Source organism: Leptonychotes weddellii, chromosome 15 (genome assembly GCF_054177405.1).
Source record: "Leptonychotes weddellii isolate Sample4059 chromosome 15, ASM5417740v2, whole genome shotgun sequence".
NCBI lineage: Eukaryota > Metazoa > Chordata > Mammalia > Carnivora > Phocidae > Leptonychotes > Leptonychotes weddellii.
In genome coordinates, this window is record NC_138383.1 from 19,469,454 (window position 1) to 19,497,444 (window position 27,991).

General features: G+C 36.0%; 1 protein-coding gene across 3 annotated transcripts in view; it reads left to right on the forward strand.

The window, feature by feature from the left end:
• Positions 1-3,249: 3,249 nt before the first annotated feature.
• The window catches only part of IKZF3 (IKAROS family zinc finger 3), an 88,867-nt gene continuing 64,125 nt past the window's right edge, over positions 3,250-27,991 (forward strand). The window contains exons 1-3 of one of the 3 annotated variants that reach the window (XM_081805052.1): positions 3,250-3,426; positions 25,657-25,710; positions 27,890-27,991. In XM_081805052.1, the coding sequence (XP_081661178.1) occupies positions 3,420-3,426; positions 25,657-25,710; positions 27,890-27,991 (163 nt within the window). In that variant the 5' untranslated portion in view covers positions 3,250-3,419. Of the gene's footprint in view, positions 3,427-25,656; positions 25,711-27,889 lie in introns of those variants that run through there. The other 2 variants (XM_081805053.1, XM_081805054.1) reach the window with 2 other exon arrangements.

Below are 27,991 nucleotides of genomic sequence, written 5' to 3' on the forward strand. Positions count from 1 at the left end.
ATTTCCTCCTTACAGGAAGCAAAGAGCCTGTGGGAATATCGGTGCCTTGCTTCTCATGAATTCTGCCTGAAGTTGTGTGCAGGATCTTTTCCAAACTCTTCCACCCAATTTTTACCTAACTGCATTTTATACCCCCCAAACGAAGAACCTGAAGATCAACCACTCGTGTGCCAACAAGGCGTCTCCAGCCCTTCCCACGCTAGAGGAACATTTAACCTTTAATTTCCACATCAAGTATCAGACGGCAGCGTTGGGAGGCCCCCATTCAAATTTATCTAGGGTCCTGAAGTAACCTTGCTTTTGAAAATGGGCCCAATAGAAAGGCAAGATTCCCCAAGTCTGCTTTTCCTGTGGGGACGGATGACAGATGAGTAAAGATCACAGAGCTCAGAAAGAGAACATGCCCGCGTCTTTCATGGTTCCTTCTTGGCGACCAGCTTGGTGGCCTGTTTGTTGTCTATTTCTTAGCAGCGGGACATCCTCGGGGTTGGTTTTGAGTAGGCTGGTGGGTAAAGAGACCAAGGTTCAGACAGGGTGCAGAATGATTATTTTAGGTGAGATCAAGAGTTTTCAGTTTTATTTCCTTTGAGCCAAGTCAGTACTAGGACTATCTCAGATGGTCCAGGAGCAACCTTTGTCAGTGATTTCATTTTTAGTCACTGTTAATTATACCTACATAGCTTAAGCCATAAGATGTGATTCGGTGAGTCAGATCCACCCATGTCAGTTACTGTGTCTAGAATCATGGTTTAGTCTCAACTGTTCCCTTCCTTCTTGAGGTGGTGATAATGAAGACAAATTTAGGCATTATCTTTAATTCCCTAGCGGTTTGATATTCCAGTTTTAGTCAAAGTACATTATAAACCCACAGTGTTTTATTAGTTTCCCAGTTATTAGAAGTAATCGATCCTTATAAATCCTGTGTGATAAACTTTGAATACTGTGAGAAGAGACTTAACCAAATGAGTAGTAGTTTGTTGAAAGTAACCCTACATTCTTTTAAAATAAACTTTTAATTTTAGAACAGCTTTAGATCTACAGAAAATTTGTGAGTATAGTACAGAGTTCTTGTGTACTCCCACCTAGTTTTTCCCACTAATGACGTCTTACATTTAGTATAGTACATTTCTCACAATTAATGAACCAGTGTTGATACATTACTATTAAATAAGGCATATACTTTATTTAGATTTCTTAGTTTTTACTTAATGTCCTTTTTCTGCTCCAGAATCCCATCCAGACTCCCACACTACATTAAGTCATCATGTCTCCTTAGGTTCTTCTTGGCTGTGACTTTCTCAGACATTTCTTGTTTTGATTATCTTCACAGTTAATGACCATTTTGATTACATTACCTGACCTTAACTGGTTAGGTACTTTGCAGAATGCCTCTCTATTGGAATTTGTCTGATGTTTTCTCATTATTCTACTAAGGTTATAGATTTTTGGGTAGAAGACTATAGAGATAAAGTGCCATTCCCATAACATCATATTAAGGGTACATACTATCAACACGTTTTATCACTGTTGATGTTACCTTGATCACCTGGCTAAGGTAGTGTTTGTCAGATTTCTCTACTTGAAAATTACTCTTTTCCCTTCCTTACATACTGTACTCTTTCGAAGGAAGTCACTATGTGAAGCCCCCACTAAGGAGTGGGGATTATGCTCCACCTCCTTGAGGGTGGAGTAGCTACATAATTTATTTCATCCACCTACTTTTTATCTGTTCTCCTAAGTACCATTCTCTGGAGTTTGAAATACTCCATTTTGAACTAATTATTTACAGAATAGTAACACGTTCCACTGCTAAGTATAATAACAATGTTTACATCCTTTTAACAACCAAATAACTATTCATCCTTAAACCATCCCTGTGAAATTTTACAGTTCCTCTTCTGCTACTTTTGATGTGCTATTTTTGCTTTTAGAAACTAACAAACAACAAATTTCCCCTTTCAATACTATAATTAGACCTGGTGTTTAGAGTATTTCTCCAAAATTGATATTATCCTGTAGAACTCCAACCCATACAATCTACAGAGATACTACCATGGTGTCATGATCTTAAAACAAAGCCAATGCAAGTTATTTACTCATTAAAAAATATCACCCACTACACATAAATGTGTATGTATATAGATACACACACATATGTTGGCCTTCTATACCAAGGCATATTTAAAATAAACTAAAATTCATAAATTACAACATGGACACTTTAACTTGTAAGTGTGGGTTTCTTCTGATATGGTCTGCTGAAGCACAACCCCCCAAACTTAAGTCTGAATTATATTTTTATACAGTAACAATACAATTTTCTAACAAGGGTGGAAGTGACCTTTTTGAGCATCATTCACATGTTGTCCAATTCAACACAATGGATATCTTTATAAGGATTCACCAGAACAATGTCCCTTAGACCTCAATGTAAAGAAAAATTCTGCTTTTGAAAACTTGTTATATGGGCACTTCCCCTTTCCTTTTCCTATAGTCAAATTTGTGCTTTACCTCTATAAAGCAGGAAGATGTTAGGGAAAGATGTTGGCTGGTATGTTTCTGTGCAGTAACATCTTTTAATTAATTTTACTATCTTATCACACCCTCCCCTTAGCTCTATTTTCTTTATTTACTTTTCTGATATATGTATGTATATGTATTTTTGTAAGCTGTCTCAGATCCTACTTGGAAGAAGGCAGAGTAGTAGAAAATAAACACATAAATAAAGTGCACAGTATTTTGTGAGTGGTGGCAAGCAGTTCCCAGAAGGGAAAACAAAAGTGAGAGAATTTTTGCTTCCCGAAATGAAAAAGTTGAGTTGATAAAAGTGCCCAAATCCTTTTGAACTGTCTTAGAATTTTCTGAAAACTTGGACCAAGAATTATCATGTGAAAAGAAAAACATAATACTTCTAATGGAGTGCGTTCTCTTTGACGGTATTCATGGCTATCATCCCTGAGTCTAGACCAAAAGTTCCAGATCTTTTAAATTTAAGACAAACCTCTTTGAACTTAAACTTCTAAGAAAACAATCCAGATCGTCCCTCCCCCCCCCATATATTACTCTCCCATCCATTATCCTTCTCCGAATGGACACTTTGGGACAATTTACTGATGCGCCATTTCCATCCTATCTGGTTCTCGGGTTTGACATTCAAAAGGGGGCTGGAGGTGCGGAACCTCGGGAGCTCCGCGGCGAGCGTGCTTTAAAGCCGCCGCCAGCCAGCGCCGCTGTAACCCCGCGCACCGGCGGGTCGCCGGCTCCTGCCCCTTTCAGTCTGCGCCGACGCGGCGGCCGGATCCCGGGGACTCCCCGCGCCGGGAATCTCCCGCCAGCTGCGCACTGCGTCCCGGCGACGGCAGGAGCACGTGGAGCGGCCGGGTAGCCAGAGCGCAACTCCAGCCCAGCCCGGCGGCGAGATGGAAGGTGAGCCTCCAGCCCGCTTCTTTTCTAAGGGGTCCTTGAAAAGCTCGACCGGTGCACGCAGCAGAGAGAGTTCCTTCTGAATCTCGGTTTTGCTTCTATTGATTTCTTTTGTCAAAAGTAAATATGAGGCATTTCAGAAGGCAAAGCGTGTCGGTTCTCAAACATCTCTCATACTGCTTCCCCCCCCCCCAGCCCCCACCTAACTTTGGAAAGTGATAACTTCTTCTCAATTTTATGTCTTAGGGGTTGTCAGACATGAGGGGTCAACTCTAAGTCTGCAGAGGAAGAGTACTTATGGGGCGTCCCTGAAATGGCAGCAAACCTGGGTTGGAATCACTGAGCCTTTTGGATGCTTTTTTCGTCCATGGCCTCAGTGTCCATTGGAATTCTGCTAATCTGAGTGACCTCTTTAGAATGAAACGTGACAGTTTTTTTTTTTTTTCTTTTTCTTATAAGAGTAAATGCTATCATATGGGAAAGGTAAATTTTTAAGTGGTTGGCACTGGTGGTTCCCTTGGAACTCTATCTTCTAATGATCCTTCTTTACCCAAAGCAAAAATCAGGCTCAATTAAAAAATTTCATTTGAATTAATTTTGAAAGTCGTGAAACTCCTCGCTTCTCAAAAAATTTCCAGTATATACTTACTTGGGATAACTAAAATATCACACTACTATTGTAAACTTATCAGTGGTCTTTTCAACAAGTGTTTGTAAAACCTTGAAAATGGCAGATGTTTTTCAAGTTGGGGAAGGTGGTGATATTTCGAAGATCAGAATTTGTGAGAAACATATTCTTTCTCTTAATAAATGAGATACTGACACCTAATAAAAATGTTAATTTGATAAATATTATGAATAGCATGGATTTTTTCATAATAATCGAAGGATCTTCTGTTGCCAATGAACCTTGATCTTTGGCAACTCTAAGTCTAGAGTATATGAATTTATTTAAATTTGATTAAATACTTTGGGACAGAAGATACAGGTGGTAGAATTTCCCCCCCACACAATCTAATTGAATGCAATATTGTGGTCCTGAATCCTCAGTTTGTACATGGCTATGCCTACAATTTTTCTAACTGCCGTGGCCCATATAAATTTTTTTTTCTCGTAGAATGCCAAACAAGTCAATGAACAGTATGTGTTTAGTATGGATATGGAAACTTAAATGGCCATTATGAATAATGCTTCAGGTGTTTTCTCTTATGAAAAACTATGCTGTTAAATTTTAAATTATTGGGGTTTTAAAACTAGCTCTAAAAATTGACATTGTGAATATTTAAAAATGGTTTATGAAGTGTAATTGTTAACATGTAAAGGTCTGGTTGGCCAAGAACAGGAAAAAAATTAGGTCACTGTACATTATGAAAAAATAATTTAAAAAATTCTCATGCTTTAATTATTACAGATGAGTTGCTGAATTTATTTTTGTGAAGTTTAAATCAATATCCAACACTATTTTTTCTCAATCATTTCAGTTCTCCAGACTAACATACAGAATAGTGTAAATCCGTGGAAACTAGAGTGTTTCCCTGTAAATGTTAATACTCCTGAATTCATTTAATGTGAAATAAAGAAATTATTAGCTAAATAGCATAATTTGGGATAGTAATGCCCCTAACAAGGACTTTTAGATAAGCCTGAATAAAAACTGTCCAAATAAGAAAGGAATGAAAACTTGTATAGAATTTGAGTTAGAACGTACAAACTATAAATGGAAAGAGATGGAATATAGAATATAGGCAGTGATCAGTTGTGAGTTTAGATGTCTAGATTAAATTCATAGGTCTATAGAGATGGATGGTATATAGTATGCTTAATGTAAAAACTTCAACACTTAAATTAAAAAATACAATTTAATGATGTGAATTTGGCTCTTCTAACATCAGGTCCTTGAGGACGGAGTAGTTGATGTAGTAAAATATCTAGTTCATTATAGCCACCTGAGATTGACTAACTGGCCCATGTGTTTGATATTTAAAATATTTTTAAAATTATCTTGACATTTTGGCCTTAATATACAGAGATTTGAACTACTGTGTATACCTCTCATTTCTTGGCAGTATGAGAAAGCAGAATACTTTATGGAATACCTTTATTTTCTGCCTAATTGTGGTCAAATGAACATGCTACAGTTTATTGTGAAATGTGAGCCTGTTTAGTCATTCCTTCAGCATATAAAATCTTTTTAAAATTCATTCTTCAACAAACGTTTATTGAGACATTCTATGTGTGAAGATGTAAGATGAAATAAGCTTTTGAAATTGAAATTTTGTCATGTAAAAATGAAAAGTTAATACATATAAATCAGGAGCTATAACTTTTTTCTTTTCTCACAATCTGTAATCCTAAATATTTTCTATCCAAAGACTCTTGATGTTGCTAAATTTTATTTGTGTTGTAATAACAGTAGTTCTTCTATCTGTTACGGTTAAGAAATGAGGTGGTTCACAAATACGAATTTCATAGGTATTGACATGTTTCTCTTATTTAATATAAAACCTTTCTATTTAAACAATATTGGATAGAGATCTTCCTAAGTGTATTTATTACACAACCCCCTGTCTTATAAGCAAGGTACACAAGAGATCATTTTATCTTGTGACCCTGGGTTACTATTCTAACAATCAGGTGATGTATTATTATTCTATAATATATTCTCATAGGGGTTTTGAACTGTGCAGAGTTGAATGCCTCCACACTAGATATTCCAGGGTTATTTGTCTCCTTCTTGATGTCAGCTTCTGCTTCTTACCACATGGCTTTTGTGGAAGCCATTTTTCATTTCTAAGTCCCTTTCTATGCTCTGGATGGTTGAGTTTTACAGAGATATAGTCTCCAAATGGTGGAGTTTACTAGCCCTCCATAATGAGCATATGAAGGATGAAATGGTAAAGTTCAAAGGAACAAAAGCTACAGAAAGGCCACAGGATCTTGATAGAACATAATTTTAGAAAATTCCTGTTTGTGCTTCCTATGATCCAATATGGGATTTCACACTTCCACGTCTTCACTGAAGTCTTCAGCCCATTCTTTACTTGGTTATGCCTACTTATCCTTCAAGAATCTGCTCAGGCATCATCACCCTGAAGGCTCTGCACATGCCCTCCTTTTGATGACCTTCTCTGATGCCTTCTGGTGGTCACCCTACTGGTCCCTCACCTTCCTCCACCTAAGCTAAGTGACTTTCCTTTCTGTGCATACTTCTGCCAATTGTATTGAAATTATTTATTGATTTAAATATTTATTCCCCGCACTGGTCTTTAAGCTTCTAAAGGGCAGAGAATATGTCTTATTTTTGTGTGCTCAGTACCAGGAATAGTTCTTGGTTCATAAAAGACCTTCAGAGTTTGTTGCCTTCAATTAAGAAAATAATGCTGAAGGGATGCCTGGGTGGCTCAGTCAGTTGGGCATCTGCCTTTGGCTCTGGTCGTGATCCCGGAGTCCTGGGATCGAGTCCCGCATTGGGCTCCTTGCTTGGCAGAGAGTCTGCTTCTCCCTCTGCTTCTGCTGCTCCCCCTGCTTGTGCTCTCTCTCTCTGACAAATAAATAAATAAAATCTTTTTAAAAAAAATAGTGCTGAAAAGCAATTTTTGTTATGTTTATTATGACTTTTTATTTAATTTTCATGAGTAGGAGATTGGTGCTAGCAATTCTTTGATAGGACTCAGAAAATTTTAAAAGTACTTAATTAAACAGTATAACAGAAAAAGAAAGCCAAGAAAACAAAAATGTTACTGGGTATTTTTGGCTAAACTATCCCTAAAGTCAAATCTTATCTATTAACTTTATATTGGTAGATTTCAGGATCACATATTAGTCCATTAAAATATGGATCAATTATGAGCAGAAATTTGCTTTCTCAATCAGTAATAGATGATACCATAAAATTAGCATACAACTTTCCAGTGATACTTTTATAATACATTATTGTAAACTTGTCAGTATATTAACTGTATATATTCACTTATTTAGGACTAAAAGATTATTCATAGATCTTTTATCAGACATCCAGTGTTAATTGGCTCCTGACTCAAGCTGTAGTTCTAGACTATGTATGAGAAGAACTGAGAGATTAATACAGAAACCTGCCTGTAGTAGGTGCTCAGTAAATGACTTTTTGTGCTAAGGATTCATTTATTATTTTGAAAAGAGATCCTAAACATCACAAGGACATAGAGATCACTCTGTTATCTAGCCTTTTAAAAATACAACTTTTTAAAAACCATAAGGATGACTCTAAGGTCTTTTGAATCACTAAAAAAAAGATGAAATAATGAAACAATAATTATATTTATATTATATGTAGATTATTTTTATATGATCTATGTATAATTATTAGTTATTATTACTATATAATTATCAAAATACTTTAATCCCATGATTTTGAATGAGATTATTTTTCAGCATTAATTGAAATCTGCTTTCTGCATCCAAAACTAAAGTTCTTAAGGTCCAAAATGGTGTAGAGTAAATCAAAATAAAATGAAGTTGATACCGTATTATAGTTCCACTTAGGAGAGGTAAAAAAAAGTAGGTGTTTAATAATGGATATGAAACAGAATAAAATCTATTTATGGAACAATACTCTTTACTCACTGTCAAAAATTCAAAATCAGTTTACCTCCTAACTTTTTATATCAATAGAATCGGCAACATATCACAAATTGTATTTGTTAATGTATGTTCTTAGAGCTGAAATTTTTGGCACATCAAATTATTTGTAGGTTTATACAGGAAACTTTTTTAAAATAAAAGAAAATGAAAATATTTCAATAGCATCACTGATGAAACAATATAAAGCTATATTTTCTACTTGTAACTCTTCATTATCTAAAGATTACTTAACTAGATTTATTGCTTATTTTGGTTGTTAATATACGTGTAGCTCCTAGACTGTCAGGTCCCAAAGTGTAGGCATCTTTTTATCATCAGCCCATTCCTCAGCACATAGTACGGCTACAGTCATATTAATTGAATTAATTAATGAATGAGTTGCCTGTGTGTTTGGTCATTTGATTATTTGTTCAGCTTTTAGGGTAAAGAGAGTAAGGAAAATAGTGACATTGAAACTAGTTAATTTTGCTGGCTAATTTGTCAAAGGTGTTAGTAAAGGTTTGGTAGAAGAGTTTGGAATGTTTGCTAAATCCAGCAATATGAATACTACCATATTTTTCTAATCCAATATTGGCTCTGCTCTGGGCAAAGTAATATAGTGCCTTCTAACTTTTGGATTTGTTTAAAATTTTTGCTACGTTCTTTATTTCAGTGAAGCACTGCACTTTCCACAATAAACCATTTCTTTATAACAAATGTTTTGATTCTTAAAGTTGACAACATATTTCACTTAATTTGAGTTCTCTATCACAGCACCATCAGTTCACTTGCAAAGTGGTATCTATTTGAAAGACTGTTAACTTATCAGAATATTTGGCACATCAGAATAGTTTCCTATAATAATAGTCATATAGAGTCTGTGGATATGAAAAAAATATCATGCTCACAAACCTATAAATACTTTATAGATATGGAGTTACATCATAGTTGATACATAATAGCTCCGGTCTGAAAACTGAAAGTTACTAATTTTTATATTTAACAATTAATCATTTTTGCTATCATCTGCCTTCATCTCTGTAATTAGGAAATCACTCACTAATACTCATTAATAGTTGATTTTATGCTTGCATACGATGTAGACAGTACCACAGATGTGCATCAGAGGCTAACTTGATTTAAATTTCATTTGACTTTCATGAATATCATTTACCAAATTTTAATGCATTGAAGATTATCATTTTATAAATTTATACTCTGACCTCAAAATAAAACTTTTTTTTACCAACTCTTTGAAATTCTTTGAAATATTAACATTTTGTAAATGTGACGAGGAAGATTGTGGTTCTGCACTCGTATTTTTTTTTCCTGTGCATAATTGCTCATGTAAAATTATTTAAGTAAGAACATCATTAACTCTCCTATTCCGTCTATTTAACTAAGTGCCCGTAAAGGCTCAGGCTAACGTGTTTGGAACATTCTTTTACCACAGTGTAGTAACTAACTGCTCAATAATAAGAATATGAGCATGGTACATCATGATTATATATTATAAATTTTTTTTAAGATTTTATTTATTTATTTGACAGAGACACAGTGAGAGAGGGAACACAAGCAGGGGGAGTGGGAGAGGGGGAAGCAAGCCTCCCGCCAAGCAGGGAGCCCGATGTGGGGCTCGATCCCAGGACCCTGGGATCATGACCTGAGCCCAAGGCAGACGCTTAACGACTGAGCCACCCAGACACCCTTATATATTATAAATTTTTAAAATACTTATTGTAAGGTTGGGTTACTTCTTGCTGATTTTTATGTTCAGAATTAAAGAATGTAAAGATTTGTTAGATATTTTTAGTGATTCAACTTTGAAACAAAGATTACTTACCATCTTTCAAATTTCAGGGAATAGTTTAAAAACTATTCTGAAATAATAAGGTGAAACACTTGCAAGTGGTAACAGTTTTTATATATATGCATCTTCATTTCTTTTCATATTGACAAAACACAGAAATAATGTATTTATTTGAAGCTGATAAAAAGCTGCAAGTTTCATCTATATCTATAGATTTTTAGTTTTTGTTTATTAAAACAGCTTTATTGTTCTCATTGTTTGACCTTTCAGTAATTATTATGTATTGGAACTTACTATATTGTACACTACTGAGATACCTCTTTATCTGTTTTATGTGTGGTAATCTATGTAAGATTTCATTTGAAAAATGAAGTCCCTCTTCAAAAAAAAGTTTAAAAACTACTGGGATAGAAACAGACGCTTTTTAACTAAGTAGTCTCTGGATGCCACTGTTTAAGACTCAGCAAGTTCTGTAGGAATTATGACTGTTAGAAATTAAACCCCTGTCCCTTTGGCTCTACAACTTCCTTTGCTAAGACTAAGCTTCCTAACTTTATTTTGGTATCATAGATGTTATGCTGTACCATTCAAACCTTGAGAAATAGCTGGCCCTACAAGAAATAGTTGTCTAAAGCAGTTGTGTGCCAGTGGATTCAAGTGAGAGAGATTATTTATAACTGGTGTAAGCCACTGATACCCTACCTCTCTTGGTTTGAGAATCATTTCAGTCGGACAAAAGACTTTATGGACCATCCTGACCAACAGACTTCTGCTTGCCACCATAAAAACAAAATCCCCCAGAATTAATGGATAAAAGAATTAGGATGAGTCACCATTTTAACATTTTTCATGCATTCTAGAAATAAGATTATGAGCTTGTTTGGTAAACAATACTGCAGTATAAGATAGGTCATTGGCATTTACGACTGTAACCTGCTGTTTTGACTCTGAGTGGCCTGAAGGAATACAAGAATACATGGAAATTTGTAAATGTAATGGCTTTTGTAAAGATTTAAATAGGATAATGTATATAGAAGTCCTACCTCAAATTTGAATTAGTAAGGACTGAGAAACCAGAGTACACAAGTATATAGCTTCTATGTTAGCCTAGCCAATAGCATCCGTGCACATCTTAAAGAAATCTGGAGTTTCTCAGAGGACTCCACAGTTTTCCATTGCAAACATCGATGACCTAATGTGGCCCTATTTGTCCCAAACCTAAGCAAACCTAGGGAATTTTTACAGGTAACCTAACTTAGGGATGGAGACATACTCTGTATAATGGGACAAATAAGGATTTAAAAAGTTGATAGTAAGAATTAATGTAATGCTTATAGATCTTGTGGCTAGTGACACTGATATTATATGATGACTCCTTGAGGTATTCCATGGTCTGCCTCACAATTCAACAAGAATTTGGATGAGATACACAAAAAAAGACAAAAATTTGTTTTTATCAACAGAATACCTTTTTATAAAAAAATCTTATGTGGGACAGATGCAAGTGTGATGTTCCAGTTGAGAGGAGGGTGAGAGCAACAGACTACTGCTAGGCTTACCTAGCTGTTGGCCCTTTCCTTCTCCTGACACAGAGTGGTACCTATGGCAGCCCTCTGGAACCCTGGAGTTCCATAGAACACATTTTCAAAACTGTGGATTCAGACTGTTACATGTTTTTTTTCTACTGGTAACCCTGTATCTAGACTTACTTCCTTCAATCCATTTTGAGGATTGCTGCCAGAATGATCTTCCTAAAATATCAAGTTACTCCCCTACTGAAAAACCATTTTAAGAGTTTCTTAGTAGGGGGCGCCTGGGTGGCTCAGTCATTAAGCATCTGCCTTCAGCTCAGGTCATGATCCCAGGGTCCTGGGATTGAGCCCTGCATCGGGCTCCCTGCTTGGCGGGAGGCCTGCTTCTCCCTCTCCCACTCCCCCTGCTTGTGTTCCCTCTCTCGCTGTGTCTCTCTGTCAAACAAATAAATTTTTAAAAAAATCTTAAAAAAAAAAAAAAGAGTTTCTTAGTAGGGCATTTAAGAAAACCCACAATGTAGCTTCAATATACCTTGCCAGTGGTGTCCTCTGGCCTTTAATGTCATTCTGGACTGCTTAGTGTTCCCTGAACATGCATTACTTCTCCTAACTCCCCATTTTTCTAATGCTGTTCAAACCCAACAAGTCCAAAAATGAACTCATCTCTCCACCTCAAACCAACTTCTCCTGACTTCCCAACACTGTTAATAGCATCACAATCCCATTGAAATCCTTATTCATTCATTATGTTCTGTCGCAAATGCCATCCCTTTTAGGAAGCCATCCTTCATTCCAGGTTGGAGTTTTTCCCTTTTTCTGACACTCAGTAACATTTTATATCTAATGACTGCCAGAACCTAACTTCATTTTATGGAAAAATATTAAGTATTTTTGCATGGTTTCAATACAGTCTAAATTGTCTAAGAATGCAATTACTATATAAGTGAAGAGAAGATGATTCTTTGTTATGTTCAGAGCCAAGTCTCTTTTGCCATTATTGATTCAACCTGTATCCTTCTGTATTTTTAGGTCTTGCATTCATGGTGATTCTACAAATATGTCTGACTACCTTATTATGTTTTCTAAAATAATTGTGCTGGTATACTTACCTATTGAAATACAGATTATTTTATTATCATTTTTCACCTTTGTATGACAGTTGTGGCTTTATTAAAAGCTTACAGGGGTGCCTAGGTGACACAGTCGGATGAGCCTCCGACTCTTGGCTTCAGCTCAGGTCATCATCTCAGGATCCAGGAATCAAGCCCCTCATGGGATTTGCACTCAGGGCAGAATCTGCTTGGGATTCTCTCTCCTTCTCCCTCTGCCCCTCCCACTCATGCTTTCTCCCCCCGCAAATAAATAAATAAATCTTTAAAAAAAGAAAAAATCTTACATGTATGGGTAGGTTATATTTAATTCATGATAATAAAAGAGGTATTATAAAATATTTTTTTAAAAAGGGGCACTTCTTTCCAGATCATTGGCTGTGTGGGTCAGGGTGGCCTGAGCTGGGGGTCCTGTGCTGAGATGCTTCAAAGCCTTGTTAAAAATGTTGGGGTCCCCATGAAACCCTACTATACCTAAGTTTACCAGGGGATTTGGGTAGGAATGGGCTTGATGGGCTTCATCATTTATAAGATCAGGAGTGCTGATAAAAGAAGTAAAGCTTTAAAAGCTTCAAGTCTTGCACATGCTCATGGTCATCGTTAACCAGCTTTACTTGGAATACACATCAGATGGCATATCATTCTAGCTGTAAATCTCAGAAGCTCTGTTAGATGAGAACATGGAATATCGCTGTACACTTGCAGATGTGTTGTTTCCTTTGTGATGTGAATAAATATAACCATGAGGCGCAAAAAATAAAATAAAATAAAAAATAAAAGGGGGGACACTTGGCCTTGGTAAGGTTGAAGACTGCTCTGAGTTTACTATACTGCAAGAGAATAGCCACAGCCTAAATAAGATAATATGTATGAAAATCACCTTGCATAGTACTAGACACAAAGTTGAGGTCCAGCAAATTTTTATTTTAGTTCATAAATCATTTACAAGGATCCTTTAGACCCTTGCTAATTTAAATATAGTCTGTGGACCAGCAGCATCAGCAACATCTAGCAATTGTTACAAATGCAGAATTTTAGGCCAGACGTGCTGAATTAGAATCTGCATTTTAACAAGGTTCCTAGGGAATTCTTGTGCACATTAAAGTCTTATAAGCATTGCCCACAGTTTGAAAAGTATCAATGCAGCTTATCATCAGTCTCATAGCACACGTTGGATTAGTAGTGGTGGATCATCTTTATATATGTGTTTAGAATATGATTTTTATTTAAATGCTGATTTTAAAAGATAGTTGAATAACAAAAAGTTTTATAACATTCATTTTTGACTTGTTTTGTAATACATTTATAACACAACCTAATCCAAAAATCAGAAATCTTCATTCATTATTCATATAAAAAATATTTATTGAATGCCTATTATGTATGCAAAATATTGGCAATACAATGGCAAACAAGATAGGCAATGCTTTTGCTGCCATTGAATTTATAGTTGGATAAGAAAGACAATAAATAAGTAACAAATGAAATAATTAAAATTATATAAGTGTTATGAAGGAAATAAAAAGAGTGCTAATATGGAGATTAATGGTCAGGGACATGGTTGGTGAACCTCTCCTCTTAAATACGGGGTTTGGTTGGAGATAGAAATTTGGTCATCTTCAGCACATAGATGATATTTAATGCCATGGGAATGGATGGGATCAGCTAAAGAGAGAATGTATCGTAAGAAGGGGGCTCAGGATTGAGTCCTGAGAAACATCTAATTTATGTGCATCAGGTAGAGAAGGAAGAGCCAGCAAAAGAGAAAGAGCAGCCAGCAAGATAGGAGGAAAACCAGCAGAGTGTGGTATAATGGAATTCAAGAGAAGGGAGTGTTTCATGAAGGAGTTAGGTGGTCAGCTATGTTGAATGTTGCTGAAAAATCAAGTAAAGTGAGGGAAAAAATTGCAAGTTGGTTTTAGCAACATAAAACTTACTAGTGACCTTAACAAAAGTGGTTTCTGTGGAGTGGTGGGGATGGATACCAAATTAAAGTGGTTAAAGGAGGGGTGGGAATAGAGGAAGTAAAAATGTGGATACAGACCATTTTCCCCAAAAGTTTAGCTAGAAAAGAAGAGAAATAAGTGGGGTTGTTGCTGGAGAGAAATGTGGATCAAGAGATTTCATTTGTTTTGTTTTCCAAAGACGAATGACACTTAAACTATCTGTAGCCTTAGTTTATTAAAAAAAAAAAAAAAAAAGTGTGCCTGGGTGGCTCAGTCGTTAAGCATCTGCCTTCGGCTCAGGTCATGATCTGGGGATTCTGGGATCGAGTCCCACATCGGGGGACCTGAGCTGAAGACAGATGCTTAATGACTGAGCTACCCAGGTGCCCCATTATATGCATGTCTTTTGATGGATATATACATTCATTTCTCTTGGATATAGATCTAGGGCTAGCATTTCTGGGCCATAGGTTAGGTGTATATTTAGCTTTGATACATACTGCCAGATAGTTTCCAAAGTGGTTGGACCAGTTTACCATCCTGCTAGCAATATTGGAGAGTTCCAGTTGTTCCACACCTTGCCAACACTTGTTACTGTCAGTCAATCTTTTTAATTTTAGCCATTCTCGTGGGTGTGTAGTGGTATTTCATTGTGGTTTGGATTTGCATTTTCCTCATGAATAATGATTTTGAACACCTTTTCATTGGTTTATTGGCCATTTGGATTTATCCTCTTCCTGAAGTTCTGTGAGTCTTCTGTACATTTTTTTAAGTTGGGTTGTTTGTAGTTTTTCTTACTGATTTTGCAGACATTTAAAAAATATTTTAAAAACATGTACTTTGTCAGATGTGTATTGCAATTTTTTTCTCCCGGTCTGTAACTTCCTTGTTTTCTTAATCTATTTGACAAGTAGAATTCTTAACTGTAATTAAGACAAATATATCAAATTTTTTTTCTTTTGGAATTGAGTGCCTCTTATGTCCTGTTTAAGAAATCTTTGCCTACTTGAAGACCATAAAAATATTCTCCTCTAGAAATTTGATTGTTTTAACTTTCACATTTAGGTTTATTACCCACTTCAAAATAATGATTGTTTTTGACCCCAGTTATTTTATAACAGAAACTAGATATTTTGCAGTTATAAAATGAAAGTCTTACTTGAAATATGTTGGATTCAATCATTTTAGCACATTTTTTTTAAGTAGCAATGACATGAAATGCCCATTCTTCCTTTTCTCTCTACATGCTTGTTTGGTGGCATGTGATATCCATGGTAAAATAAAAATGTATTTATTTTTCTACAATTTTAGAGTAATTGACCTTTCAAAGAAAATAACACTAGACGTTGCATTTGTTATTTTAGACCTGTGCCCAACAATCTATAATTTCCTCATTAGACATTTAATCTAGGGGAAAATAGGGTATTTTATTTAAAAAGAATAAGGTAGGAAAGACTGGAATGGTGATGTGGGCTCTATTTGATCTGGTGTCCCTAAAGAAGTAATCTTGCTATTTCTTGACTTTTACTTTAGCCCAAGGTAGAAAGGAAGGAAGTATTTCATGGTTAGAGGAATTACTCTCATGTCCTATCTTCCTTTCTCCTCAGTCATAGTCAACTGAAGGGTTTGAAATAACTGACCTACTTCTAAAATTTATAATCTATATAGGAGAGCAACTTTAAAACATTGTTTAAATTCTTTGAAACAAAGGTGCAATTCAAGACATGAATCCTGCTTCTCTTCTTAATGTGACTCTGACATTGTACCTTTAGACAATTATGTGACTTTGTATTTTTTGTCTTTCTTTGTGTCTTGAATTTTGTGTGTATAATCGGGAGAATAATAAATGCCCCTGCACCTGTTTATCTTGCAGAAATACTATGAGATAATATGAAATCTCTTTTGCAGTACTGGACTAAGTGCTCGATGTCACATTTTTGGAGAGCCACAAGCAAACAAAACCAAGTTCATAAAAAAGCTCTCACGCCATTATTATGGACTGAGCGGTAACATCTGAATGATAACTTATCCTGTATGTTTCCAGAGAGCTAAACTAGGACCTGAAATGGACATTTCAGGAAATTTGAGTTCAACTATATTTAAGGAGGAACTTTTTTAACCATTAGAGTTTTTCTGAAACGGAAAGGAATAACATTCTGTATTACTGGAAGTGTCTAAGCAGAGGCTGTGCAACCCAAATAGGGGGATATTGGAGGAAATTCAGGGGAAGGAGAGGTAAGATAGCCAGTCCAATTCTGATATTCTCATTTCATTGGTTATAGAGGTCATTTTTCATTATACGTTATACTATTATACCATACATTATATTATTCTTGCGGTGGTAAGATTCCAGGAATGATTTTAAGTGGTACTATTAGGAGAACTGGTGAAAGACCTTTCAGAAATAGTATCTCATACCCCTGTTGCGTTGCCACATTTACCGTACTGACTGTTATTGTTGCAAATGAACACATTTTTGTAGTCAGTGACTCAATTTCCAGAGGTTTTAGTAAGAAAGTAAAAGTGAACATTTTATATAAGAGCAAATATTTTTTTAAAAAGAGGCATGGGGATAGGGGAGTCAGTTTACCGTTACGAAGATAAAAAGGAGTGTCAACACTGAGAGACAGCTTTCTGGCAGCTGTCAGGCACCAGTGTTGTTGGCAGCTAGCAAACTCAGCACAGGATTTTTTTTAAGGTTTAACATTTGGCTCTTCTTTAGCACCTACACTTTCTACCGGGAAAACAGACCAGTGAATAGAAACCTGATTTCTGAAACTAAGAACAGAATTTTATTAGCTGGTATTCTTAATTGAATGGTAATGATACTATCGTATTAAAATAAAGGCAAGTTTACAACCATTTGAGTTAAAAATAGGATTATAAATTTTGTTGCTAATGTAAATATTTGATTTTGTTCATAGATAATTTATATTAGAGCTAAGGGTAAAAACCTTCACCCGCGAACTTTGATGAATTCTCAATTAACCAGACTGCTGCCATTTCCAAGTTTAAATTTTATTTGTAATCTACCCCCTTTCATTTAGCAGTGCATAAAATGCTGAAATCTCTGAGAATAATCTCGGTATCTTAACAAAAAATTCTAATGAGTGAAATTGTTTTAAAAGGCATCTTTGTCAATGAAAAGAGAATCTGAAGGAATAAAAATAAATTTGAAATTGTCATCTCTCAGTAAACCTACGATGAAGGCTGGTTTTCAATACTGGTAGAAAACAATTTGGAATTGCTAATAAAGCTTTGAAATTCTAGAGTCCTTGAAAAGCTACAGAAGAAATAACCTTTAATTTTTCCAGTCCAAAACATTTGTCAGCTATCTCAGTAATAGAATAATTATACCTTTTATAAGATTTGTTATTTAAGACATAAGATGTCAGTGGAAAACACATAATTTAATTAAAACATATCAGGAGATTAGTTATTTAGTTGTGGGAAGGGCAAGAGGGCAAATGATAGGAAAAGAGTGTTTGCTAGGGTTTTCTGCTAGATTATAATTTTGGCTTTTAAATGAGATAAGAAAAATAGTTTTATTTAATGATAGCAAAAAATCCTAATGGTAATATGATGCTAAGTATATATTTGTACACATATATATATTTTTAAAAATACTGTATCTGGGGGCTTGGCATCAGGTGGTGCTTTGCTTTTGTTTTGTTTTGTTTTTACCCTCCAAAAAGTCACATTAATGTTTCAAACAGTATGAAAGGTGCTGTCTCAGTGCTTTATATCTTTGATTACTGCATTACTGGAAACCACAACTTTTTCCTGAAATTCCAATTACAGGAATTTTGGAAATATTGGTAGAAGATGGTCATAGTTTTTTCCTGGTATAGTATCTTTAAATTTTGCTTGATATTTAATTTTTATATGTGGTTTGATTTACTTTTTTCCTGATCCAGAGTTTTAATGTTTGTTTTAAAGAAATAGCTTTGCAGTGGTATCCCAAGCAATAGCAGGATATTCTAAAATCTAGAGCAGTGCCATTCAGTAGAACTTTCTGTGATGATCGAAATGTTCTTATCTGTGCTGTCCAATATAGTAACCAGTAGCCACATGTTCTGTTAAGTACTTGAAATGTGGCAGGTGTGACTGAGAAACTAAATTTTTTATTTTAATTAATTTACATTTAAAGTTAAATCACCACACGTGGCTGGGTGGCTACTGTATTGGACAATATAGTATTAGTGTTAATAACAGATCTAGAGTAGGGCTTCTGTAAAGGACCAGATAGTGACTGTTTTAGGCTTTTTGAGTCATATAGTCTCTGACAAAACTGTTTGACTCTGCCATTGGAGTACAGAAGCAGCTATAGACAGCACATAAATGAAGCAGTTTGGCTCTGTTCCAACAAAACTATATTTTTGTACACTGAAATTTGAATTTCATAATTTTCAAGTGGCACGAAACAGTATTCTAATTTTTTTTATCCATTTAAAAATGTAAAAACCAGCAGAGGGAGAGGAGGAAAAAACATAAAAATCCATTCTTATTGCACATGCCATACAGAAACAGGTGGTAAGTTGTAGTTTGCAGAACCTTAATCTAGAGTGTCCATAAGGATCGATGATAGAGATATAAAAATTCATGTGATCATTCAATAAATATTTATTGAGTGTCCATCGTGAGTAAGCACTATTTTGGGACCTGAAGATACCGCAAAATAGCAATAAAAAATACAGACAAGGGGTGCCTGGGTGGCTCAGTCAGTTAAGTGTCCAACTCCTGGTTTCAGCTCAGGTAATTTTCTCAGGGTTGTGAGATTGAGCCCCACCTTGGTCTCTGTGCTGGGCATGGAGCCTGCTTGGGATTCTCTCTCTCCCTCTCCTTCTGCCCTTCCCCTCCCAAATATATGTGTATATATGCCAAGTAGTGACAATGAAGAGATTTTATGAAGACAAATACAGGAGGGTAAGAGAAAAGAACATGACAATGGAGGATGACATTTAATTTTTTAAATTTTTTGTTAAGTTTTTAATTTTAATTCCCCTAGAGTTAACAGACAGTGTTATATTAGTTTCAGGTGTACAGTATAGTGATTCAATAATTCTATACATTACTCATTGCTCATCATGATAAGAGTACTCTTTAATCCCCATCACCTGTTTCACCTGCCCCCCCCCCCGCCCCAATAGAGGATGATGTTTTATATAGAGTAGTTAGGTAAAGCTTGTTTGGTAAGGTGACTTTTGAGCACACACCTGAATGAAGAGAGGAAGTAAGGCCCCATGGTGATCTGGGGAAAGAGCATTCTGGTCAAAAGGAAAGGTAAATGCAAAGATCTTGAGGCGAGAGTATGATTTACCTATTCAAGTAACAGAAGAGATGTAGAAAATAGAGGAGATTTATACTTAAACAAAATTAATCCACTTTGGAATTCTTCCATCATTAGCACCAGTTATGTGTAAACATCAGTACAGGAAACTATATTTATTCCAAAAGCAATATAGGGACCCTTCATTCTTAACTTTTTAGAACATTCTTTTGGAAAATATTTTAAGCTATGTTGATGGCCAACATATTAAAAAGACCCAGTAGACCCCATCAAATGGAACATTTCTGAGGGTTTTTTTTGACTGAAGTTAAAGAAATTACAAAATGATCCATTAAAAACTGAAAAGTTTTTGCTGTACTTAGAAATATTTTTTTTTAAGATTTTATTTATTTATCTGAGAGAGAGAGAATGAGAGAGAGAACATGAGAGGAGAGAGGGTGAGAGGCAGAAGCAGATTCCCTGCTGAACAGGGAGCCCGATGCGGGACTCGATCCTGGAACTCCAGGATCATGACCTGAGCCGAAGGCAGTTGCTTAACCAACTGAGCCACCCAGGTGCCTCATGTACTTAGAAATATTTAACAGGTTTCTCGTCTTCAGTTGGAAATTCCTTCACTATCCACTACCAAGTTTTATGTTTTTATGAGGACCTTTAAGTTTAGGTGGAAAAAATGTACTTCAATCTCTTTTGTCCTTGTGTTTTATTAAATATTTTTTTAGTACCTAAGGAGAACATCCATATAGCCTGATTATAGATGGTTTTAATGTCTCCTGTAAGTTCTGAATACTAAGGTAGTCAGAATCTCCTTTTTCTCTTAGAAACTGTACTAAGTTGTTTCTGGTGTTATTTACAGGACACAAAGGCTGCTTGAAAAAATATTGAGAGCTCTTTAAATGTCATTGTCAGAGAATTTAAAAGGTTCAGGGGGCTGGGACCTTTTTTCCTTTAGGTCACCAAATCAAAAGCCATCTTGCTCTGTAGTAACTAAAAGATATTTTCACATGAAGGTTGTTTATGTGAAACCTTTGAGCTAGTTTTCTTTCTTTTTTTTCCTGTTAAGAATCCCTTTAGTGTGCAGTTAAAAGTTTCACATTTGGTTTTTTTTTTTTTAACTTTTTTAAAACACTATCAAACTTACAGAAAAGTTGTAATACAGTACAAAAACTATTTTTTCAGAAATTTGAGACTAAGTTGCTGACATGATGCCCTATCACCCTTGAAAACTTTAATGTACTAAAGTGTACTTCGCCTACGTAATGTAAAACAATATCCAAATCAGCAAATAAACACTGATACATTACTACCATTTAATCCGCAGACCCCATTCATATTTCTCCAGTTGTTTCTACAGTGTTATTTACTGCAGGAGGAGTCAGCTCAGAATCACTCATTGTATTTAGTTGTCAAGTCTCTTCACTCTCCTTCAGTCTGGAACAATTTCTTAGTTCCTCAGTCTTTCATGATCTTGACAATTTGGGAGATTACAAAGCCAGTTATTGTGTCAAGTATCCCTCAATTAGAGTTCATTTTCTCATGGTTAGATTCATGTTATGTGTATTTGGCGGCAATATCACAGAAGTGATGCTGTATTGTTTTTATTATCAGATGGCACATAATTTTCATTTGTCCCATTACTGATGATGATCACTATGTTTAGTTACAGTGGTGTCTACCAAGTTCTTCACTATGTAGTTGCTCTTTTCATCTTTGTAATAATAAATAATTTGGGAGAAGCACTTTGAAACTATAAAACTGTTCCATTCATCATCTGACTTTCAGTTTACTTACTTATTAATGTCAATATGGACTCATGAATTTCCCTGTCTCAGATTTGGTCAGTGGAAACCCCTTCAAGATGATTTCTATATCCTTTAACATATCCTCTTCATTTTGTTAGCACCTCCTTGCTTTGTGACGCAACAAAATGTTCCAGACCCATCTTATACTTTTCCCTGCCCCAACCCTGGAATCAGCCATTTCTCCAAGGAGCCTGGTTCCCTTAAGTGGAGAATGATATTTAGAAGTTACTATCTGGATGTCAGAAGTTGTAGTGTCACTGCTCCCGGGTGCTCTTAGTGGACAGGGCTAGGGACTATATGTATGTATATCCATACATACACATATACACACATTTACATCTGTATTTTATATCTGTTATATAGAGTAGAAGTCACGGGTTCATGCCAGTACCTTCATTTCCAATATACTACCACAGGGTTTTTGTTTTTGTTTTTGTTTTGGTTTGGTTTTTTTTGTATTTGTAGCTCCCTTCTCTGACAGAGAAAAATCTGGCTCTTACCCTTGTTATATTTACTTATTTGATCAAGCCTCTTTATATAATCATCCATTGCCACTATCATCCCTTCCTCAGCACAGATACTTTTCTTGCCTCATTTGGGTTCTGACATCCTGTACAAAAGCTATTGTGCTATGTGGACACTCTTTTCAACTGCTCAGGCTCTGACACCTCCATGCAAGGCTGTCCCTAATATGTAGATGCCCTCTTCACTCCACTCAAGTTCTGATACTTTACACTGGAGCACCCCTGTGTATGGAAGCTCTCCCCACTGTCCCCATGTGGGTGCCTTGCTTACCCCACTTAGACTCTGAAAACCCACACCAGACCACCTCTATGCATAGATGTCCTATTCACCATGCTGAGGCTCTGTCTCATGCTAAGCTGTCCCTTATCTTGGATACCCTCTTTATTTCTCTTGGACTCCAGCCTTCCAAGTCAGGCGGTTCTCCTGCCTGAATGCTCTCTAGCCTACTCAGGCTCTGATTTCCCATTTGTCTGCCTTCCATATAGAATCCCTACTTAACCTCATTCAGACTGCCCACCCCATATGTCGTACTCTTCAGGCTAGTTGGTCTCCAGCAGGCTTCCTTGGGCTCCCTCCCTTCCTTGCATTGATATTGCTCTCCCCCATCTTAGGTTTTGACAACCCATACCAGGCTGCTCCTTTGTTTATTTTAAAAATATGTGTATTTTCCCTGCCTATATGCTTTGCTGCTGTCATCTAATGGATAGTATGTTAAAATTTTAAAATTAAAATAGAATGTAAGTACAGTGACTATATTTTTCAAAACAAAAATTGAAATATGACCAGATAGGGGTACCTTGGGTGCTCAGTCATTGGGCATCTGCCTTCGGCTCAGGTCATTGCCCTGGGGTCCTGAGATTGGGCCCCGCATCAGGCTCCCTGCTCGGCGGAGGACCTGCTTCTCCCTCTCCCACTCCCCCTGCTTGTGTTCCCTCTCTCACTGTGTCTCTCTCTGTCAAATAAATAAATAAAAACTTTTAAAAAAATAAAATAAAATATGACCAGATAATAGTATTGAATATTTGAAATTAGTACTGTCCTGAACAGCTTTGGGTATATGATCATCATTAAAAGAAAGAACAAAGAAGATTTTCTAGCAAGGGAGGAGTACCTCCTATTGAACCAGTCTTCCAACAGATAACAATGATAGAATCTGGATAAAATATGAAAAAATCTATTACATGAAGGCATTGGAAAATGTCAGAACCAACCTGTTTTTATGTTTGTTTTGACTCAAGGGTAGGCACCAATTTTAGCCTACACTAGCTTAAAAAGCCATAGCAACTGCAGCAGGCTGGGAAGTAAGGAGGGAAATCTTGGCATGAAAAAGGCAGAGAGGGCTTTTTTATCTATAAATTCTCTGGCTGCTCCAGATCTCTAGCTGATCATTGAAACACATATATATGGGGTTACACTCTGAGCAGCCCATCTGAGGCTAAAATATTGAACAGAGATTTATGCCTCTGCAAGAGATCAGCTTGTCCCAGTTTCCCAGGGACTATGAAAGTTCTCTGATCTGGAAAAATCCTCAATCCCAGGCATGCTGGGACATTTGGTTACTCTAGTTGCTGCTCACTACAGTGAGACAGAATTCGAGTTTGAGTCTAGGCAAGTTAACTGCATGCTTTGAAATGTAAAATAAACAAAGAAAAACTCCTATGCTCTTCAGAGGAACATAACAAAATCCAGAAATTCTGTAGCATATCATTTATAATGTCCAGGGTACAATCCAAAATCATTAAGTCATATGAAGAAGCAGGAAAATGTGACCCATACTCAAGATAAAAGGAAGTCAATGGTTAACTGACCCTAAGATGACATAGATATTGGAACTGGAATAAAAGATCTTAAACAGGGGCGCCTGGGTGGCTCAGTTGGTTAAGCGACTGCCTTCGGCTCAGGTCATGATCCTGGAGTCCCGGGATCGAGTCCCGCATCGGGCTCCCTGCTCGGCAGGGAGTCTGCTTCTCCCTCTGACCCTCCTCCCTCTCGTGCTCTCTGTATCTCATTCTCTCTGTCTCAAATAAATAAATAAAATCTTAAAAAAAAAAAAAAGATCTTAAACAGTTATGTTAATTATACTCAAAGATGTAAAGGAAAGTATGCTTGTAATGAATTAACAAATAGGAAATCTTGGCAAGGAAACTATGACAAAAACAAAATGGAAATTCTAGAACTAAAAATTGTAATATCTGAGATAGAAAACTCCCTAGACAAACTTCAACAAATTAAGATGACAGAAGAAAGATTAAATGCACTTGAAGGTATATCAGTGAAAGTATTCAATCCGAACAACACAGAGGAAAAAAAAACCATTGGGGTGGGGGGAGAACAGAGCCTTAGGGAGTTGTGGGAAAATATTACAATGTCTAACATACATGCAGTTGAAGTCCTAGAAGGGAAGGAGCAAGAGGATGGAGGAGAAAAAGTATTTGAAGAAATAATGGCTGAAAATTTCTCAAGTTTAGTGAAAAACATAATTTTACAAAAGTTCAGTGATTCCAAGTGAGGTAAATTCAAATAAAATCACACCTAGGTGTATCATAGTCAAGCTGCTGAAAACCAAAAGTAAAGAGAAAATCTTGAAAGCATTCAGAGAAAAAGAATACATTATATATAGGAAAACAATAATACAAATACCACTGACTTTTCATCAGAAGCAGTAGAGCCTAGGAGGTAGTAAAATGCCATAAAGTGCTGGAAGAAAACTGTCAACCCAGAATTCTGTATCAAGTAAAAATATCCTTTAAAATTGAAGGCAAAATTAAATAAAAATCTTTAAAAAAAAAAAAAAGCAGGAGGGATGCCTGGGTGGCTCAGTCAGTTGAGCATCCAACTCTTCATATTGGCTCAGGTCATGATCTCATGGGCCTGAGATCAAGCCCCACATCGGGCTCCACACTCAGTGTGGAGTCTGCTTGTCCCTCTCCCTCCCCCTTTGTCCCTCCCTCCACTTGTTCACTTGCTCTCTCTCTCTCTGTGTCTGAAATAAATAAATATCTTTAAAATTGAAGGCAAGGGGCACCTAGGTGGCTCAGTCATTAAGCGTCTGCCTTCGGCTCAGGTCATGATCCCAGGGTCCTGGGATCAAGCCCCGCATCAGGCTCCCTGCTCGCTGGGAAGCCTGCTTCTCCCTCTCCCACTCCCCCTGCTTGTGTTCCCTCTCTCGCTGTCTCTCTCTGTCAAATAAATAAATAAAATCTTTAAAAAAATAAAATAAATAAAATAAAATTGAAGGCAAAAAAAAATTTACAAATGAAAACTAAGAAAAATTGTCACTCACATAATTCCACTACTAGAAATGCTAAAGAAGCTCTTTTGACTGAAGAAACATGATACCAGATGGGAACTCAAGTCATCAGGAAAAAATGAAAAGTACTAGAAATGTTAAGTACAAAGTACTAATTTTTTCCTCTTAATCTCTTTAAAATACTGTGTAAAATATTACTGTGTAGATAATTCCTTTTATTCCCCTTGAGGATAGAGGGAGGAAAGAACAGTCCTGCTCTGAAGAGGAAATCTGCTAAAGCTTCCAAAATGGTATCCTTATTAAATTTAGAATGCTCCAAATCTGAAAAAAATTTACTCTAAGTAGCTAATATTTATAATCCTTTTCTTTTCAGATATAAAACCAAATGTGGAACTGAAAAGCACTCAGGAACAGTCTGTGCCCACAGGTAACATCAGGTCTTTCTAGAAATATACCTTTACTGAAATTACCGAAGGAAGAAGAATATTCTGATCACAGTAAAAATGCTATAGAAATGTATTGGAAAAAATGTGGTTGTCTCTTTCTGATACAAAAATAACTCATCCATTTAGATTACATAAATTCTTTGGCATCATCAGGCCAAATCACACCCCACCTAATGTTGATCGCTATTTTTTTCCTTAAATTTTTTTTTTTAACTGACTGTTTTAAATACAGTTTTTGTTGAACGGTATAGTAGCTTATGTTTTATCAACTTGTGCTTTTCACTATAGATAGTGGTCAGCAAACTTTTTTGTGTAAAGGGCAAGGTAGTAAATTTTTAGACTTTGTGGGCTATATATGGTCTCTGCTGCTATTCCTTTTTAAACAACCTTTTAAAAATGTAAAAACCATTCCTACTTCCTGGGCCCATACAAAAATAAGCCATGGCTAGATTTGGCTCTCGGGCCATTGTCCGCTAACTCCTGCTCTACAATAAACTATGAACATTTAAAATCTATTTCTTAAAAATAACTTCTGTTTTTTTCTGGATTGATTAACTCACTTTGGATCAAAATTTATGCTATATTACAAAATTTATCACTTAAATACCTTTTTGTTATTGTCATTTATAACCTAATATTTTAATTGAATCTGTACCTCATGTTGGTTGTTCAGGTGTGCACTTTATCTTAGTCATTTTGAGCTTGAGAAAAGTGAGCTACTATTTAGAACAATGTCTAGTTCATAGAGTATATGTTACAATATGCAGAAATGAGAAACTTAATGTGTTTATAAATCAAAACATGAGTCCATGATAACCATATTTTTAGCACCTCTTCATCATGGATTTTATGAAATATGTTTCCATTTTACTACTGCATTCCAGCAAAAGTCCTGCTCCATGTGTTCAGTCATGGGTGCAGCTGAAAGGAATGTCACTGCAGAGTTTCTAGTCACTTCTCCTACTTCACCTAGCTTAAATGCCACAGGATTCAGTATCTTTGACTATTTGTTGTATGTAGTAGCTACTCAGTAAATGTTTTATTGAATATTAGGAAGGACATTAGGAGTTTGATAGAAAGTGAATATGTTTTTAGTTTATTTCTTTTGTTAACATCTTTTTAAGCTACCATGCTTGAACATGAAATAATGCCAGCTACATTATTCCTTTTCTTTTAATGTCTAATATTATCAGTATTTATATAATATACAAAAGTATATTTCTTTTTTTTTTTTTAAGATTTTATTTATTTATTTGACAGAGAGTGAGACAGCAAGAGAGGGAACACAAGGAGGGGGAGTGGGAGAGGGAGAAGTAGGCTTCCCGCAGAGCAGGGAGCCCGATACGGGGCTCGATCCCAGGACCCTGGGATCACGACCCAAGCTGAAGGCAGACGCTTTACGACTGAGCCACCCAGGCGCCCCCAAAAGTATATTTCTGTTAAACTTGATTTTTAACAACTTTGCTGTTTGTTTAAGCATGCTTTTATTATGTCTGCTCCCTTTCACATATGAACTCCTGTAATACTTTGTATTTCCCTTACTCTCTTGTCTGAGTCTACATTATAGTTATGATCTTGTCTTATCTACATCTACAGATTATAAGCTCCTTAAAGACAGGAATTATGACTTACTCATATCTGTAGCCTTGTCAGCATATAGTTGTTCAAAGAAATAAAGGAACTCAAGGGCCAATATGTCTTCCACAGAATCACATTTATAATGTGAACAGAAAAGGAAAATAAGATTTGATATACAGTTGCTTATGGGTTTTCTCTCAGGAAAACATGTTTCCCAAATTGGGTTATGCCAGTGTTGTTGAGCTCAGTATTTCTCATCGCTACATAATGCTTCTTGTTCATAAATAGCAATAACATCCTACTGAATATTGTGAGACATACCAAAGGAGAGAGAATTTCTGTCAGGAAAGAATGTGAATGCATTTTAACTCAGGTGCACCCTGGCATATTTCTGAACCTCAAGAGTCTTCACATATATTCCACTTGGGGTATATATGAAAGGGATACTGTCTGTCATTAAGAGATTATGCTGAAATGGGAGTCTACTTAATAAAAATTATTACATTTTTATATGTAAAAATTTTTATATTATAAAAATCCTTTAAAGTTGGCCTGCATAGTTAAAATTCTTTTATCTCCTAGAAGGTCCAGTGATTTTGAATGACTACGATTTAGCCAAACCACGTGAAACAGAAAATGTGGACAGTGCAGAAGGCCCAACCAATGAAGATGAAGATCTAGGAG